The following is a 19,698-nucleotide window of genomic DNA, read 5'->3' as shown; positions in this document are numbered from 1 at the left end:
GGGTAAAATGCAGTTATTTTGCATACATGCACACTTGCGTACATATTTGCATAAGCAAACATTTACATGTGCATGTTTGCGTGTGTAAATAATTGTATCTCTTCTAGCAGTTGTCGGTAAACTTGAACAACAACAACAACTCTTTGCACTTTCTGCAAAAACAACTGGTGTAAAAAAGTGCAATTTACTTGGGGGACACTAATTGCCAGCACTTAACAGTATATGCACACATACATACTGCTTTTTTTATAGTAAATAGACGTATTGTGGCAAATACGATCAGTTTCGAACTAGTGTTATACTAGTCTTTTTCGTCCAGTCTGAAATCTGAAACTAGCTTTTTTAATATTTTTAGGTTAGATTCGCATTCGCTATTTACGATAAGTTAGAGTTCCGATAGTGCCGAATCGAACAAGCAACTGGTATAAATGTTTCAAAATGGTGTAGTGAAGTAGATAAAAGCTGTCTTCTATTCGGCTAGCGTGGTGGAGATGCGAATCGAACAAACTATACTACATACATGTCAAACAAACGGACAGCACTTGCTGTTGAACCCTGCGTAAACATGCCTGCTGACGCACAGAATAAACAGAGAAATGGCGAATCGAAGATGACTATTGAGGGTGATTCCTAAACCGAGTTAACTAGCCTGATAGTAGCCTTTTGAGTTGCTGAATCAATGCAGCATATTTCAAGGTGAGGTCTTTGCTATTGCGAAAGCCACGGAACTGGCTTCTAATGGAGCTGCGGGACATTCCAGAGTCAACATCTATGTAGACAACCAAGCAACACTCAAGGCAGTAACCTCGTATCGAATAACGGCCTGAAGTGTCTTGGGAAGCAGGAAAGCAGTGAAAAATGTTGCCAGAACAAGCAACTTAACTTCTACTGGCTGCTAGGCTATAAAAGCATGAAGAGCAATGAAATAGTAGACGAGATTGCCAAGAATGGTGTAAGGCTGACAGCCGAAAACGTGATCAACATTAGGAAAATCCATTGCCTATACGACGATTTGGACAGAAGCATGGTAAGGAAAATCAAAACCCGCTGGAACGAGCAACCTGGTTGCAAAACTACAAAAGCCATGTGCAAAACGGTAGGTCGGAAGTTCCTATTGGCATTCGATAGAAGAGACTGTAGGAACATGAACGGAATACTAACTGGTCACTGTTTGATGGCGACACATACTCGCAAAATGCGGGCTGACAAATATAGAAGACTGCACGATATGTTTAGAGCAAGGTACCAGGAAAAAAATGAAGCGTCTCATATGCATTTGTCCCGCATTGATAAGACTACGCTGTAAGCGTCTGGGGTATGATACACTGGAGGACGTAAAAATTCGCGTCAAGCACAGGCATCCTAAAGAATGACTACTCATCATGAACCTAGCAAATGAGCTCCATTTGGTATCGCAAAGGACCAAACTTGGTCTATGCGTGGCTCATTGGCCTACCAAATTAACCTAACCTAACATAACTACCCTAATACGAGTTTATTTTCACGTGACATATCTATGCACCCTGAGAGAAGAGTCAAAATTCTCAAAGAACAATACTTTTCAAGCTTTATGTTAAAAGCATTACAAACCATGTATATATTTACATATGTACATACATAGTTATCACTGAATTTTTAAAGGTTATGTCTCAAATGACCCCATGTTCCATCTAGGTTTTATGGAAAAATACATATAATATTCAAACAGTGCTCATTGGTATTCAACTTGCTTTTTCAAAAACCAAAAGCGAATCTGGTTTTGATTTAGCTGTCCAATACTGAAGAATTTTCAGAGATAACCATAACGTCTCAGGAATATTTGTATCATCAACTCTAAACTAAAATTCTGACGGGGCTTTGAATGATCGAATAATTTTATACTAGAATAGACCTCATGTGGTAGAACGCGCTTGTTAATTAGCAAACATCGTTTGACTGAAAGATTTTTCTGGCCTTGAGTAGATCGCGAGAGCTCCATTTAGTTACTTGCTGTCAGCAAAGTTCACGTTGCTTCTTACATTGCTAATTAGGCTGCCATATGGAGAGGTATAAAATGTTGCCGGACGATTGACAAAGTTTGTTGTAAGAAGGCAAGAAGTTAGGTCCCACTCAGCAATGTTTTTAGGCATTCGGTGAGGCGTACATTTTTTTGAAGAAGGCGAGATTGATGCAACAGTTTTGAATGCAGTCCTTAGCGCGAAAACTCAAATGGTCAATTTGATGGAAAATTTTATTCCTGACAGGTCCCTTAACATAAAGAAGATGCAGTTGACCAAGAAAGAACATATTTGATGTCAACGGTGTAAAAAAGGAATATGTAAATAACTTCTTCTATTCTTAATACAAATTCTATAAGCGAATTAGTAAATATATATACTCTATAACGGTAACTTTTCCCCTACATTATAAATCAAGTTAATCCATTATTGTCTCCACCAACCTGTAGCTAGTATTTTAATTGAAACGTTTAAAAGACTACTTCAAATACTCAGCGTAAACAACATTCTCTGCTGGGTAAAGAATTCGAAGAAGCTAGTAACGTCGTTAAGAACTCTTAAATATTAAAACTATATAATAGTCTGTATATGCAAATATGTACATGCCGAGGTACTCCTGTACTTAATAGAACCACTGTGCACCTTTGTGTGTGTGTAGCCACACCCGCCGACCGCTTGGGAGTCACTTAGCAACTTGTTTCTGTGCGCTAAGTTTTGCGCTGAACGAGCAACATTCTTACAGCTGTGAATTCTGATTTTCTTTTTGTTGTTATTGTTGCTGTTAGTTTTGTTGCGATATTTTTATGCCTTCACTCAAGTGCCCAGCTGTAACTGCTTGATTGTGAGAATTGTGTCAGGTGAATGTGCTTTGTAGAAATTGTATACTCATTTTTTTCCTCATTTTGATAGCCCGGAGTCAGAGTTCAATGCACCAACAACATGATTAGTGAAGTTTCTGCAAAAGTTTTCTAATTTCATTTTTGGGAGTTTGCATGGTTGGATGTGACCATACTAGGTATGCGGGGGGTTAGGAAAAGGTTATGTTTTCATATAAAATGGGAGTTTATATTAAAGCTATTACTTTTTAAATTATTTTAGATAAAATTAAAGCTAACATTTTTTTTTTGTTAATTACCGTTTATATTACATTACAGAACAATTTAATTACAAAATGAAAATTGTTTAATATTAAAAAAAAAAATTATATATTCCTTCTAACAGAGTTTTAGCATAAATAAAAATTTAGAAATTATTTGTGTAAAAGTATTGGTTTTGAACTGACAAAATATATAATTTATAAACTTTTAGTTCAAATTGGAATTTTAGAAAATTTTTCTATAATTTTTGAGTTTTAAAAAATTTTAAATATAAAGTTCAGTTTTTAAAAAAAAGTTTAATAATTAAAAAAAAATCGCTTAAAATATTTAATGTTTTGGTTTGTAAATGATAAAATATATAAAATTTTGTTTTTAATTTTCTTTTTTTTGGTTTAACACATTTAAATACGTTCAAACTTTAAACCACAACAGAAATTTAAAAAATATTTTTGTAAAGATTCTAAAATGTTAAAATATATACTTTATAAATATTTAAATAAAAACTTTTTAAATTTTGCAGAGTTTTAGACCAAATAGAAACATAGAAAATATGTATTTTGGAAAGTTATATATAATTTATAAAATTATAGACCAAAAAAAAATTAGTTTTAAAAATTTAAAATAAAAATTTCAGTTTAATAAAAATTGTAGAATTTTAAAAAATTTGCTTAGAATATTTAAAAAATTTCTTTAAGTTTTTGGTTTTTAAATGTCGAAAATATTTAAATTTTATAATTTTGTATATATTTTATTGTTTGCTTTCATACTTTTAACTTTAGGAAATTTTTAATGTTGGAAATTTTTTTTAAATGATTGGTTTTTGAATAATAAAAGCATATAAATTCAAGCATTTTTATATTTTTTTAATTTTTTTTTTGCTGTAGAACTTTTAAAAATCTTTGAACAGAATTTTTTACCAAATCAAAGATTTTTTAAATTAATTGGTGTTTGTTTACATTTTTTTAATGATTAATTTTATGAAATTTTTATTCCTTTATGCATTTTTAATTAATTTCCAATAGAGTTTTAGCACAAAGAAATATTTACAAAATTTTTGAATTTTTTTTAATTAGTAAATTTTAAGGCATAAAAACTGAAATATTTTTCATGATTTTTTGATACTAAAAAGTCGAATACAAGTTTTAATTATTTTTTAATTATTATTTTTTGCTTCGATAGTTAATTAATTAAAATCATTAATTTGACGTTTTTTTTAATTAAAAATTTTTAAGAGATAAAAATATATACATATATTCTCGGCTTAAAAAAATCAATAAAACTACAATTTCTTCTAAACTTTGATTACCTATTAACACATTTTCCAACCCGTTGCCTTAACTTTCGCTAGTATTTTCACTGTAGTGTCTAGAGTTGTCAACTGACAAGTAGACGGGGCAAGTCTTTTTCGACAATGCAAACATATATGTACAACAATAAATTGTGGTTTTGCAAGCATTTTGCAAGAAGTTGAACGACTTTGGCCGCTTGTGCCATCGCGAGTGTCATAAATTAGAGCCGAAATTGGTGCAAGCGAAGTGTCATATTAATTGCCATAACGTAATTTGACGATTTACAAAAGAATTCGCGTGGTATGTGTGGTTTTTTTCTGAAACAGTTATAATTAAAATTTGGCTACAATGGTACAATATTTGTGATATTTTTGATTAATATATTTCTTTAAATTTTTCAAAAAAGGCAATATTTTCCTAACAGTTCATGAAGTCGAATATTTTAGTCGTTAAATAGTGCTCAATAAGGCTGATCGTAGTGATAAGAGTTGAACAGATAATATTAAATAATTCCGATAATCGTGAAAGCCATGACAATTCACCTTATTCATGATCACTCGGTGGACTCTTGATACAAAAGTAAAAATATTTTATTGGCAAAAGTAATTTAAAACTAAATTGTGCTCCAAATAAGTATGTACCCTACATTTGGATTTCTATTTGGGGGTATCTTTAAGTACTCCATTCGTTTTTGGTAAATTTTGGTGTATGATTTACTATACCATGCAACGCTGAGAGTGAAAAAAAAACTCACACAGCGGATCACAGAAATATACGACCTTCTTAGACCGTAGCGAATCGAACAAACATCTGCCTCAGATAAAATAAATACTGGCATTGCCAAACAGGGATAGAATACAAAGAGATATCCACTAAATGTTGGTTACAGAATTTATCTAATGTCAACAGTTTTTCAGTGGTTTTAAACACGGAATCAAATAAACTTCCTTCCGAAACAATTAGCATTCAGTTAGATTTAGCAAGCCTACGGTTTCAAATTTATTAAAGAATTTCTAACATTTACATGTTTCGATTGCTGAAGGAAATTTCATCTAGAGGAATGACGAAAGGTTGAAGCATTTTTGGTACTAGTTACGGATACCATGCTTACCTCTCAGAATAAAAAGTCGAAAAATAATATGATATAATATAATATGTATGTATAGTAACAATTTTGAGGTCCAAATCTATGTGTGTAAATTTTATAACATAAGTTTTAGTCTTTGGAGTCTAGGTATTACGGTCGTTAGCTGAAAATGAGAATTTCTATTAAACTTCGACGCGGAATAACTCGACATTCTCTGGCTGATAATCCTTGCCACCTAAATAAAATAAACATACACATAGTATTAATGAAAGTTCGGTTATCGAAAATGACCGCAGCCTTTTTCGTAAGAAATATTCCAAATCAAACTTCATAGGATCTCATGGGAATACCACTATATTTATTCTTGGTCTCTGGTTGGTTAAAAAAAAAATTAAATAAAAATAAAAAAAAAATCAGTCACCAGTAAACTAATTGGGAACGACTGAATATGGGTTATATGGATATATCATATAATTGGGAGAGATCTCGTGAAATGTTCCCAATGCCGCTGTAACCAAACAATGAAATTTTGCAATGCCTCTTAATCTTGGTTTTAGTTTTATTATCCCCAACTTAAAGAGAAAAAATTGAGAACACTTTTGGCACCACAATCTGTACTATCATTTACAATAGCATTTGGTATGACCACAACATAATATAGATTTCCAATAATGGTATCTTAAAAATACCTAACAAAAAATTAAAAGTCACAATCGGAACATTGAAATAGTGTCTACAACAGCAAATAAATAGTTTTAGTCTTTAGAATTAAAGATAAATTATGCAAAAACAAAGTACTTTGAAATTTGAAATGGTTGATAATTAGGTTTTTGGGTTAGGTTAAAGCGATTCTCAAAATAATGACCATAATTTTTTGACATTCTCTAATTAAAAGCATCAAAGGAACGTACCGAAGTATAAGTATGTAAATAAATAATTTAAATTAATTAAGACTATCATAATTTCAATGAACTCATTACAGTTTACCTCTCTCTCTCTCGCCAACCGTTAATTATGTCAATTATTCGTGAATGACTTTCAATTTACTTATTGAAACTAAATGAGAAGTGAAAGCATTCGGTTTTAATAGACAGTGATAACTGCGATGCCAAATGATGCCGAAATCTGAAATGTAAATTTAAAGGAATCAATAAGTCAATTTAAATTACACATGAATACATACATACGTTAATCCGTAGACATCCAGCTGGCGGGCATTGTAAGTCTTTCGGCTCCAAGCAACTACAAAAAGTATTTACATTTGTTGGTGGTTTACGAATGTGCAGGCATTTAGGTGATTGTAGGTTAGTGGCCTGTAGGAAAAGAAGGTGGGTTAAAATTCAATTATCAGAGATGAATACTTAAGTATCTGGAGTTAAAGTCTTTACCGGAGTCTTGTCACATATGTCTACTGTTTTAGATACTAGATTAAGATAATATATTATAATTCCCTCGAATATGGATTGGTTTTTGAACACTCGACGTACTCATTTAGATTGACAGATAGTTTAATGACGTAAACAAGAATTTCATCCGAGTTACAGTGTTCTGGGTCTAAACAAACTACTATTATTTGTTATCAGAATTGCAATGGAACGGACACTTTTATAGTCAGTGTCTTAGGTGGCCCAATATCAGTTTTTATTGAAAGTCGTTGAGAGAGTCATTCAAACAAACCACGGCCACGGTTTCGCTCTGTTCTGTGCTATAATTGAAATGCAACGTTAGAATCAAATAACAGTTCGGTTTTATCTTACATTATCTCTGCAAAAGTTAGTCGTAGACGTAATTTTCTTAAAAAAAAGCAACTCAGAAGTAAAAAAAAATATATGCGTTTTTAATGGCAGTAGGGGTAGCTTATTGAGTTAGTTCTCTCAGAAATTTGTGCTCTCTGACTCACTCATAAATTGCTGCTTTCTGAGAGTACTAACTCCTTGCAATCGTTAGCCGTTGAGGAGGAGTTAGTGTTCTTGCTGAACATTTTATCCAATCAAGAGTTTATGTGTGGTAATATCAATATCTCCAAAATCCGTTCGCTTTATTTTAATTTTAGCCGTCTTTGATAACTCTCTTCTCTTCTCGCTTTAATTGAACTATCTTTACTAAAGTTTTAAACAGAAAAACAACAAATCAAAGTTATTCATTTGACTTCAACCTAAGATAGTATGAGTATACCTCATTAAAGTGGCATTGTCACTTACTATTTCATCACTATTTGATCGCCCAGTGTAATAATTTTATACTAGTTGCCTGTTCGATTCGGTCTAGGACGTGTGTTCGTTCGACAACTTTAATAATTTTATACCAGTTGCTTGTTCTATTCAGTACTCTCAATGTTTTATCCAATCGAAAACTGATTTCATATGTTTCCAAAAATTAATTTACAATTAGGCTTTTCGCTAACGCTAACCCTACTGGGTACTCTAAATATACGCAAACACATGTTTATATCTATTTGCCACATACCTTTGGTATTATTCGAAATTTTCGTTTCACACCAAAAATGAAGGTCAAGTGCGTCATGTTGCTTGGCTTTTGTGTATTGTTTTCTGCAATCACACGTGCATACAACTGTACACATGTAGTAACGTATATGCATATATACGAGTATATGAAAGTATTAGGTACATACATACATATATGCATATAGTAGAGCCATGTGCGCCCTTTGTCGGTACATGTATGAGAAAAGACTTTATTTGGGTGTGTTTAGTGGCATTTAAGCATTATGGCAGGTAGTTGCTCTAGTAGCTGAGATGTATGTACAACTGATTTTGTATTTGTATACATGTATGCATGTGGGCTTATGCAATCGGTTAAATAACGAATTGGATCACATTCTCTAGAAATAAAGGACTTCTGTATTAAATACGCATAGGCAACAATTGGTTGCGGAACTAGCACTTATGCATACATACGAGTATGTATTTACATATCCAGCCATTATTTTATGTGTGTGTGGCTCTGTATTGCAATTGCAGTTTTGTTGATAATATTTTTTCGAGACTCGAATTTATATTTCTATTAATTGAAATAGATTTGTTAAATATGTGGTTAAATATTTGGTTAAAATACCAGTTATGTTGAAATGTTTGAAACTTTTCGGGACTCAAGTCAGATTTCATCTCAAATCACAAAGCATAACTTACAATTGGATGCTTTTGCTCACGAAAAATTTAGTTAAAAAAGAAAAATGTTTGAGCATCATAGACTTAAGTGAATACTGATTTAATTTTGACTAATTGAGTTATATTCACAAAAAATATTCGTGATTCATGATAAATTTTATATCGAAGCATACTGAGAGCCTTGGCGCGGCAAAGCGAATTTCGTTGATTTATTAGTATGCAAATGACAATTTGACAAAAAAAATAACGTTTGAGTCTCTAATATGAGTGAGTTCTTCAAATTGTGACCCATATAAGTCGACTTCATTGAGTTATACTGAAAAAATATTAGAGATCCGAAGTTGTATTGTACATTCGTTCATATTTCTATTCAAAACCATAATACGCAAATATCGGCAACTAATTCGAGACTCGAAGTTACTGAAGACTTCAATTGGCAAAAAAACCAGTCGTATTGTCTTTATTGATTTACATCAACATAATTTATACAAACAAACAAACAAAATTATATTGTTAAATCATTCCAAACTCGAGTTATATTTCTACTTAACTCACGATAAAATAAAACAAAAACGCTTAGATCAGTAAGTGAAGATTGCACCGCGATCTAGGGTCTTTTCTGTCCTCTGATAAGTCACAACGTCTCAATTAGACCTAGCAAATTGTTAAGTTCCAATATACTGCTAGGTGCGATTGAGGCGATGTGATCCTTATTTGGAAACATGGATCCAAGGGCTTTAGTCGTGCGCCTACGGACTGCTGTGCCGTCCATTAGCAGGTATTCTGGTGTTTCAGACTCTAAGTCAGAACCGGCAATTTGCACAAAAAGCTAGGCCCGTGTCAAATAAGTGCTTCTTGAGCTTACAATCAGTGTAGAAGGCGACAAGTAGTCTGAGTTTTTCCCTTAGGAAATTGGTTACATATTTAAAGTTTTTGAGGTTGTAACCACCCATTAGCAACTTGGCATGGCGCATGAATGGTAGTTGTTGCCAATGCTTTTCCCCACCCACTGCTTCATCATTGCGGAACAGCTCCTTTATGATGTCGGGACCAACGGCAATGAAAGGTTACGGTCCTAGTATGTTGATGGATGATGCGGTGTGGGAAGCTTGTCAGTCAGTCCATTTCCGGCTATACCTTTGTGACCTGGCACCCAAATAAGGTGCCTTGGTTACGTTATGATAAACTATTCAGTCGTTCTATACACTCCTGCACCAATAGCGATTTGATCTCGTATGCAGAAATCGCTTTAATTGCCGCTTAGCTATCGTTTAGTATAGCTATACGTTCATTGCGATAGTTGCGTTGGAGGTTTAACTTTACACATCGACTTTTAGCAAAGAGCTCTGTTTGGAATATGCTCGAAAACATATATGCTTACCTAGGACCTGAAGTTACTCAAGGCTTCATGTTGCGAAAAAATATATATATAGTTTTTCTTTCGCTCCAAAACGTAACATCCAAGCCGGTTAAGTTGTCTTAAATTGAAAAAATATTTTATAAAATTCTTATTCAAAACCAAAATGCCCGCCTTAAGTTAAATCGACTAGTGCATTTTCAACATAATTTCACAGCTATCCCATATACATACATATATTTATATATACAACACTTTGTGTCATTTAAAAATTATCTTTTGAAATATATACTTTGTATTGCAGTAAGCGCATATAAAATATTTCTGAGGTGCAATGCGTCAACACTCAGCAGTGATGCGGATAAACAGGTCTCAGGCAGCCAAATATGGCAGCTTGTTAGACGGCAACAAAAAAAAAACAAAAATAAACAAGCGTAAATATTGTGGCAAAATGTATAAAATACTTAAGTGAAATTGTTGTTGTTGCAAATGATTGCACTCATTAATATGCGGTAAAGTGCTTGCTGCAATTGTCAATCGGACGACATAAATGGCTGGGACGGCACTAATATGGCTAAAGATATTTCGAGATATTGGGAGGCGGCCAGACAACTGCGAGCTTCGTAAATTACTTTGTGAAAATCCATTGTGCAAAAAGCAAATATTTTCGCAAAGCAAAAGTAAAAGGGGAAAATATTTTGTACGACTGTCGTGACTTAATTGTTTACGAGGAAAAGATATTAATATAAATTTAATTTTTTTGTAGTAGATTACAGAATAAAAAAAATATAAAAAAAACTAAACCAATATCATAATCAATAAAAATTAAAAATATAAGTAAAATTAAAAATCAAATAATTTAAATTGAATTAAATTTTTCAGTTAATTTTAAAAGCTCTGATCTGATCTTAAATAAAAATTTAAAGTAAATTTTAATTTAAATAATTTTATTTAAATAAATTTAAGTTAAAATTGGTTTAAATTTAAAATTAAAACAAAAATTATTTATTTGAAGCCAAATTTAAATTATTTATATAATTTGAAAAAAATTTAAATTGAACTAATTAATAATTAAAAATAAAAATTAATTAAAATTTGAAACTCAAATAGAATTAATTATAGAATTAAAATTGAACAAAAAGGTTTATTTACATTAAAAACAAAAGCAAAACTTAAATTAAATCTATTTTTTTATTTAAATTAAAATTTAAATCGTAATTAGAACTTAAATTGAATTAAAATTAAAAACAATACGCAACTTAAGCTTAAATTAAAATAAAAGTTAAACTTGAAGTTAAAGCTAAATTTTTAATCAAATTAAATTTTAACTAAAACTAAATTAAAAACTAAAATTAATTTAAATTGAAAATTAACACTAAAAATTAAAAACTTAAATTAGAAATTAGCTCTAAAATTAAAATTAAAAATCAATTTATATTGACACTAAAAATAAAATTTAAATTTAAATATTTAAAACTAAAATTATTTATTCGAAATTAAATAAAAATCAGCTAATTAAATTAAAAACAAAATAAAATTTAAATAAAATAAATTTTAAATTTTATTAAAATTAACAATAATATAAAATTAAAAAAAAATCTTTCTTCTAAGAATACACTTTTTCGTTGTTATTGTACAAAGAATTATTAACATTAAGAAACATAATCAAAGTGATGTTTTTCGAACTTATGATACCATCAGCAGCCCTCTTGAGTAGCGAAGTCATTTAAGGGGGTACTCTCATGTGAACGCATACATTTTACCACTTTTTAGAAAAATTTTTTTATGCGACAACAAAATTCAAGCATTTTAATTTTTTAATGTACATATTTTTATTTGAATTTTGAAATGTAAAAAAAAAATTATTTTTTTCGTTTTTACATTTTTAATACATGTATTTTTTTAAATCAAAGTAGTCCCCAACAAAAAAAGTAGTTCACTGGCCATGGTGATAGCGGCTGTTCATGTTGTCTGAAATAAAAAAATCGAATGAATTATTATTCAGTAGTTCTGCGGCTATTGTTCCTACCAAATATAATCAATTTCATAAAAAAATGTCGAACTTCAAAGAAAAAGTCACGAAAATCTTGTTTTTTTCGTTAAAAATCGTTTAAAAAAAATATGAAAATATTTTCGAAAATAAACAATTCTGGTAGGGGCGATAACTATAAATGAGTAGAAAAACATATGTAAATTTTAAAGCAATCGGTTGAATAGTTTTTTTTTAGAACCATGGCTGTTTCAGAAAATGATGATTCGAGAAAAATGCGTTAAAAATTTCAAGAGAAGAATTTTCGTGTCATGGCGCCTGTTAGACAGTCGCTTACGACACGTCGGTGACTATGAGCTGTAACTTATCAAATACTATGAATTTCGGTCTGAATTTTTCACAGCATGTTTCCAATAGGTTTTACTGTCAAAGTGTTTTTCGAAGTGATTACATGAGAATACCCCCTTAAAACGACAATTATTCATATGTTAGAACCAGTCTAATTAGTTACTTTGCAGAGATGTATCGTGGAATAATCATGACACTGAAGAAGTAGTTTAAGTAAGGTTTCATATCTTAAAATAATCTAGATTTATAAGCAATGTATCATTTTCTGGCATCAATTTATAGTCAAATTTATAAATTTTCACCAGATTCTGAGCAAATTCCAAAGCAACCGTTCTGCGGACTCATCGCTAAATACGCTATTTTCTCCCTTTTATTAGATTCATCTTTTTCGACACGGTTCGCGAAGTAGACACTGGGATAATGAGAAAAGGCTTAGAGTTGTTTCTCCCGAATTTCTACTGAAGAGCTCAGTTTAAGTCCCGGCAATGTGATTTAGGTTGATTCTGTTTCATCGTATTTGTAGTATATTTCCTCTAAATAAAAATATAAAATATATCCGGATAAAGGTTTTCGGTTTACCAAGAAGTCAGGACCCCATAAAGTATATGTTCTTATATAAATAATCAGCGTGACGAGCTGAGTCGATTTAGGAGTCGATCTGTACTCTATATATGTATACGAACTTGTGCTCCAGTTTTTTATATACTGCCTACGTTGGCTGCCTTTTATATTTCGGTATTCGAAAATGAAAATAAATATTAATCATAAAAGTAGAAAAATGCTTTATTGTTTTTCAAAATATGCTCCACTAAGATCTATACACTTTTGAGTGCATTTAGACCAATTGTAAGGTCCTTTTGCTACTTATATTGAGGCATCTCCGAAACATGCGTTCTGAACGCATCAACCGCCTCTTCAGGTGTCGAAAACGTTGACCTCTTATTTTTATTTTTTACGTATGGGAATAAAAAGAATTACCAAGTCGATACCAAGTCTGGTCTATACGGTGGATAACTTATCAAAGATCATAATCTTGAGTGCAGTTGTTTCAGTCGATGTGTGAGAACTCGCATTGTCCATGTAAATAATGGCCCATTTTTGGCGATTAATTTTCCTAATTTCTTGAAAGACAACTGGCAAACAAATGACTATGTATACCTATAATTCCAAGATTCATAATCTCTCACGATATAGCCTATAGCTGTGTCAATCTCACGATGGATCACACGACGATCTTGCAATATAAGTTTACCCACAGTTTCAACAGTTTCGGAAACAACAACTGATTTGGGACGAGCTTCACGAAATATGTCTTGGAGTGATCTACAACCTCCATTGAATTCACCATATAATCGATAAATACTGATCCTTAATGTTGCTTCATCGCCAAAAACTTAATTAAGTTCATCGATACACTGTTGCCGAGTTAATCCACGCCGAAAGTTGTAAAAATAACCGCGCGAAAATGTTCGCGTTTGAATTTAATTTTTTGGCCCAGATGAATATTTTCAGTAACTGTAAATGACACAAATAACGCTCGTATGTCAAAACGTTCTGAGTAGGTGTAACCACAAATATGCCAAACTTGACGATAACGTTGGGAGTATCGATTTGTTATTTTGCACACGTCCTTTTCTCTCCCAGAAAAAATTCAAGCCATATAAACTGACTGATCAAAATTAAGATAAAGTTTTTTTTATACTTTTATGCTATAAGAAATGCACTTATGAAGGGTATATAGAACCATGTTTTAAAAATTTTGCACTATTTGAAATGGCCTAATATAATAATTATTTACTTATCGTGGTTTTACTGTACTTATTTAATCTGAATTTATAAATAGGTTATTGAGCATAAGTTAATGATTTTAAATTAGAAAACATGAGATTTTCATGTGTTTAACATATTTTTCAACTTATTGTGGACCTTTGCAATAACAGACATATTATAGAGCATACATATGTATGTACAAATAAATATTTGAAAATCATATTTAATATTTTTGCAACATTTGAGTCACATATGTCTTTAACTAAAATAGTTTTCAATTTATTTATCATATGTGTTATAGCGTGGGTGTACACAGACACAACAACAAACACAAATACATGTATACATACATTTATATTTAAGATTTTTTATTAGCCATAGATGTTGCTATAAAAATTTTGCGTAGTCGAAAAATGCCGCTTTGTCTGGCGAAATACGTCAATGTTGTTGTTTCTGCTTTTCTTTTTTCAAATGAATACATACAGACACATATGTGCATAAATGTTTGTATGTATGAATGTATTTTTATAGTTATTGTCGTATTGCCTTTTAAGTGATTACTACTTCCGGCAGACACATGTGCGCCACGCACACACACTTAAAAACACATGTGTGTATGGGAGTAGGAATAAAAAATCGCACACACACACACACAGCCAAACAAGCAGATGTACAGCTGTTTACATGTGTTATGGAGCGCCTTCAAGCTTGTTACCTGCATCTCATCTTCACTAGTAAGGTTTCGAAGTGACCATATTGGAAGCAGAAGAATTTGGCTTGAAGAAACGCCGAGTTTTATTTGTGATTTTACTTTCAAGGCGATTGGTTGTTGGCGTTTGTGCGGCAGCAGAAGTGAATTATAAGGAATAAGAAATGTTTGTGTATGCAAATTGGAAGTGATTGGTAGGAGAAATTAAGAAAAATTGGAATTTCTGTTAATAAAGAAAACTTGAGTTGAAAAATAAAAAAAAACAAAAATATTTTGTTGAAAGTGAAAAGTTTTGAATACTAATTTTGAAAATTCAACCGAAAACTTATACATACATATGCTAACGGAAGACCTATTGAAAAAATAACAACAACAAAATAAAAAATAGTATTGTTAATTTGTTCAATAATTTCAAAAAAAATAAACCACAAATTTCAAAAAAATTAAGAAAAAATATTTAATTAAAATGTAATAATTTTAAAACAGAAAAATTAATATTAATTAAAATTAAAAAAAAAATGTTGAAAGTGAAAAGTTTTTGAAAATTCAAACGAAAAAATATATAATAGGATGTCAAAAAAATCTTGCGGTATTTTCGCTAGTTGTCGCTGAAAGCGCGTAGTTCTAGTTTTATTCGTCGCATCGCCATACCTTTTTGGAAAGCTCATTTCATGCGCTAACACGTGTTTGATTGGTTGTCGTTTCTTTTAAGTCGTACGTGAGTTATAGCGTCGCAAACATGGAGAAAAATAAAGAGAAAATACGGCATATTTTACAGTACTACTACGATAAAGGATATAAAAAATGCAGCTCAAGCCGCCAATAAAATTTGTGCAGTTTATGGACCTGATACAGTTTCCATTTCCACCGCACAACGATGGTTTCAACGTTTTCGTTCTGGTGTAGAGGTGGTCGAAGATGCGCCACGCTCCGGAAGGCCTGTCGTCGAAAATTGCCATAAAATCGCTGAATTGGTCGAAAGAGACCGGCATAGTAGCAGCCGTAGCATCGGTCAAGAGCTGGGCATGAGCCATCAAAAATTCATTTCAATTTCAATAAAAAAAAATCAATAAAAATACCGCAAGACTTTTTTGACAAACCTTTATATGTGTATGTATAAGTATGTACATATGTATTTGATACATATCTATATATTTAATATATGCTAGCAAAAGACTTAATAAAGAAATAACAACAACAAAATAAAACATTAATAATGTAACATAACAAAAAATTAAACAAGAATTATATTTAATTAAGAAAAAAATTAAAACTGATTAAAAATTTAATAAAATAATTGTAAAGAAAAATAATTACAAAGTTTAAAAAAAATATATGTGAATTATTTAAGAAATCTTAAAAAAAATTCAAAACTTTCATTAAAAATTTAAAATTAACTATAACGTAAGCTTTTAATAAAAATTTAATTTTTTTAAATTAAAAAAATTTTAAATTAAAAAAAAATATTAAAAAATATATACAAAATAATTTAATTTCCAAAACTTTAATATTTATAAAATGGACAACAGACAAAAAGTTGAAAAAAATTAATTGAATGAAAAATTATAAAATTCCATAACTTTTAGTAATTGTTTGTTTGAATAAAAGTTCATTTTACGCATGGCAAATAAAAAGAATAAAATTATAAATAAAAATAAAAAATAACAGTGGAAAAATAAATTTTTAAAATATTTTCTAAAATCTTCAATAACAAAACATTTTTTTTTATTATTTAAAAGTTTTTTTTTTTAATAAAGCTGTTTTTAATAGTTTTAAAATTTTAATTTTTAAATTAATTTTTAATTAATTAAATTTTAATTTCAAAAAAAAATTTTAAATTATTAAAAACATTTTTAAAATTGATATTTTATTAAAAAAAATTTACTTAAACATTTTTTTAATAATTTAAAAAGTTTTAATTTTTTTTTAAATAATTTTCATAACTTTACAAATAAAAAAATAAAAACTGTTAATAAAAAATTAAGACTCATTTACTTCAATTGCAAGAAAACAAAAAAATTTATTTTTAAATAAGTGCAATAATACCAAAAATTAAAAATTATTTTGATTATTTATAAAATGCGAACTAAACTACAAACACAAGACGATATCTAAATAAATAAATAAGTAAATATGAAAATTTATTAAACATTTCAATAAAGTTTACAATACAAAATATAAATATTTATTAAGTTTGACCGCCACGGCGAGCATCTTGTTTATCTCCAATTTTGTTTAATTTATTTGCACATGCAAAAGAAGCACCAACTATACAGCCATAAATCCAAACAATTAAAAATAATTACATTTACATAAACAAAATTTATTTTCGCTGGTCGCGAATTTATCAAATCCCCCCGTGCCACGCGCCAATTTGGATTTTTTTCACTTACTGTATTAATTTTTGTTTTTTTTTTTGCCAGTTCAATGCCACTGACGTCAATTGCTCGCTTGCCAAAAGCAAATTGCTGCTAAACAATTGCTCACTCACTTTGTTGTTGGCTCGTTTCTGCGCTGCTGTGGCGCTTTTGTTTAAAATCACCAAAATAAATAAATAAAAAGTGCTATGATTTAAAACACTTCCGTTAATTTGGCAGGAGTGTGAAGAAATTTGCAAACAATAAAAAAATTATAGTTTCAGTGTCAGAGTGAAATTCCGAAAAAGTCGTTAAAGAAACGAACAACAAACGCACGCAATTGCATGACAGAAAAAGTCTGTGTACACATTGCTTGTTGTTGTAATTGTTGTATACAAAATAATTATCGTGCGCGCCGGCAAATAGTTATGGCGCCAAATACATTTGTCAATCGCCTGGTAACGGTGAGTGAAAATGTTACAAACATACATATGCATATGTGTATGTATGCGTATATATATTTTTGTACATACATATACACATATATATATATATTTTAAAATAAATTAAAAACTTTTTTTATTTGTATTTTTTATTTTTTTATTTAAAAAATTTGAATTTGGCTTTATAGAATATTTTCAAAATTTTTATTTTCTATTCATTTTATTTTGTGTTAAAATGTAAGCTCTTAATTCTGCGCTTCTGTTAATTGTTTTATAATTTTTTTGTCTTTTTCAACTCTATTTTATAAATTAAATTCATTTACCCAGAGTCACGTGTATGAGTATAAGGCTTTTTTCACGATATTTTTTTGCAAATTAATTGCACAAAAGTGCTTTGGATTGTGCAGTCAAACAAAAAAGGCGAGTCACTGCAGTTGAATAATTTCAATTCGCCGCAATTGTGGCGCAGTTTTCATAAATTAAAAGCAAAGAAATGGAAACAAGCGTGAAGGGAGTAAATGAAAGAAAGGATGCAACTGTGTTTAGCCAGCGAAAAAATCTTAAATTTGATAATTTATAAAAATTTATATATATATAAACATATATACATATACATATATGTAAATAAATATAAGAAATATAAAAAATATATAAAAATATATATTCATATTTTTCATAAATTTTTGTAGGAAGTATTATCTCCTTGCAGCGTTAGGTATAACTAGTTACAGATTTTAAAAAATTTTTAGTTGGCTTTATAAAAATAAATTTTTAGAAATAAAATAACAACTTTTGAAACGCTTTCGCATATTTTAGTCTAAATATATGTGAATATAAGTATATATTTGGAATCAAACTCACCTGCAGATATAACTACATATGGTCACCTAATATGCAAAAGAACTTAAAATCAAAAAAATCAAAATCGAGTTTTTTATTGTTTATGATTCACTTTATCGTATTACATATGTATGTATATGTATATGTAGAATAAAATTTTCAGCTTCCGCAGTCAGATACAACCAATATATAACCATTTTATAACCAAAACTTAAATTTTTTCAATATGAGAGGTTTCTATGATATCGTTTTTACTTCGGCTGTAAACTTATGAAAAGTGATGTTACGTTATTTTGCATTTTAGGGGACGATATAGGCTTTTGCATATATGTACATAAGTACATATACTTATCATAATTATACATAAGTATATTGTATATCATAATTATATCTATATATATGTATATTCACAGTTGTGTTTCAAAATATTTGTTAAATGTCGTGATATAATCACCAAAAGGCATTAAATGTCATTCAGCTATTGGCAGAAAATGCTTAATGATCGCTGTAATTGTCATTATACTACAACAAAAGCAAATATAAATAACACTCATTAAATATTTCGCTGGTTAATCATTGAGTTTTTGTTCGCTTGCTTTTTTGTGGTGAAACTGGGGTTAATGGACGTCTAATTTTGGCACCGTTACAAAAAAAATAGTAAAAATACAATTTATATTATATAGCATTAGCTTAAATGAAGTATAAAGTCAATAAAAAAAACATTACAAAATCGATAATTTTCGTGTAATTTAAATTTATAAATTTCTTTTTGTTTTTAATTTATGTAGTATATAAAATATTTGTGGTGCAAAAATTATTTTTAAAATTACTAAACATTATTTGAACTTGAAATTTTATTTAAGCTCAAAAAATCTTACCGAATTTATTTTAAAATATTCGAATAATTTAATTGAATTAAATTTTTAAACCAAACTAACTTCTTTGCTTGATTTTATTTTACAAATTTACACAGTAAAGAAGAAGAAAAAGTTTGAATTTCTAAAATTTTAAACATGTACTTAATTAAGTCAATTAACATATTTTTCGCAATAATATGTATACAAAAATTTACAGACTGATGGAATTAAGGAATTTTCTGAAATTATAATACCTGTTTTTGATCGTTACATTATTACAAATATTGTTTATTATTATCTTTTTTTTTTTTAAACGAATAGTTTAATTTAATAAATTTGAATATATTATTAAGAGCAAAGAAAAGTAAGACTTTGTTCAAAATTTTAAAATTGTTAATTTATTCTTTATAACTTATGTCGACCCCCTCA

At 29.7% G+C, this 19,698-nt stretch overlaps 1 protein-coding gene across 4 annotated transcripts in view; it reads left to right on the top strand.

Moving 5' to 3' along the window:
• LOC126753369 (uncharacterized) overlaps window positions 1-19,698 on the top strand; it is a 162,300-nt gene that overhangs the window by 116,864 nt on the left and 25,738 nt on the right. The window contains exon 1 of one of the 4 annotated variants that reach the window (XM_050464764.1): window positions 17,543-17,593. The exons of the other annotated variants lie outside the window; for them this stretch is intronic. Coding sequence (XP_050320721.1) covers window positions 17,558-17,593 — 36 coding nt within the window. The 5' untranslated portion in view covers window positions 17,543-17,557. Of the gene's footprint in view, window positions 1-17,542; window positions 17,594-19,698 lie in introns of those variants that run through there. 4 annotated transcript variants of the gene reach the window in all.

The sequence above is a fragment of the Bactrocera neohumeralis genome, chromosome 3 (assembly GCF_024586455.1).
Source record: "Bactrocera neohumeralis isolate Rockhampton chromosome 3, APGP_CSIRO_Bneo_wtdbg2-racon-allhic-juicebox.fasta_v2, whole genome shotgun sequence".
Taxonomy (NCBI): domain Eukaryota; kingdom Metazoa; phylum Arthropoda; class Insecta; order Diptera; family Tephritidae; genus Bactrocera; species Bactrocera neohumeralis.
Note: the sequence above shows the minus strand (reverse complement) of the source record. Positions and strands in the feature narration are given on the sequence as shown.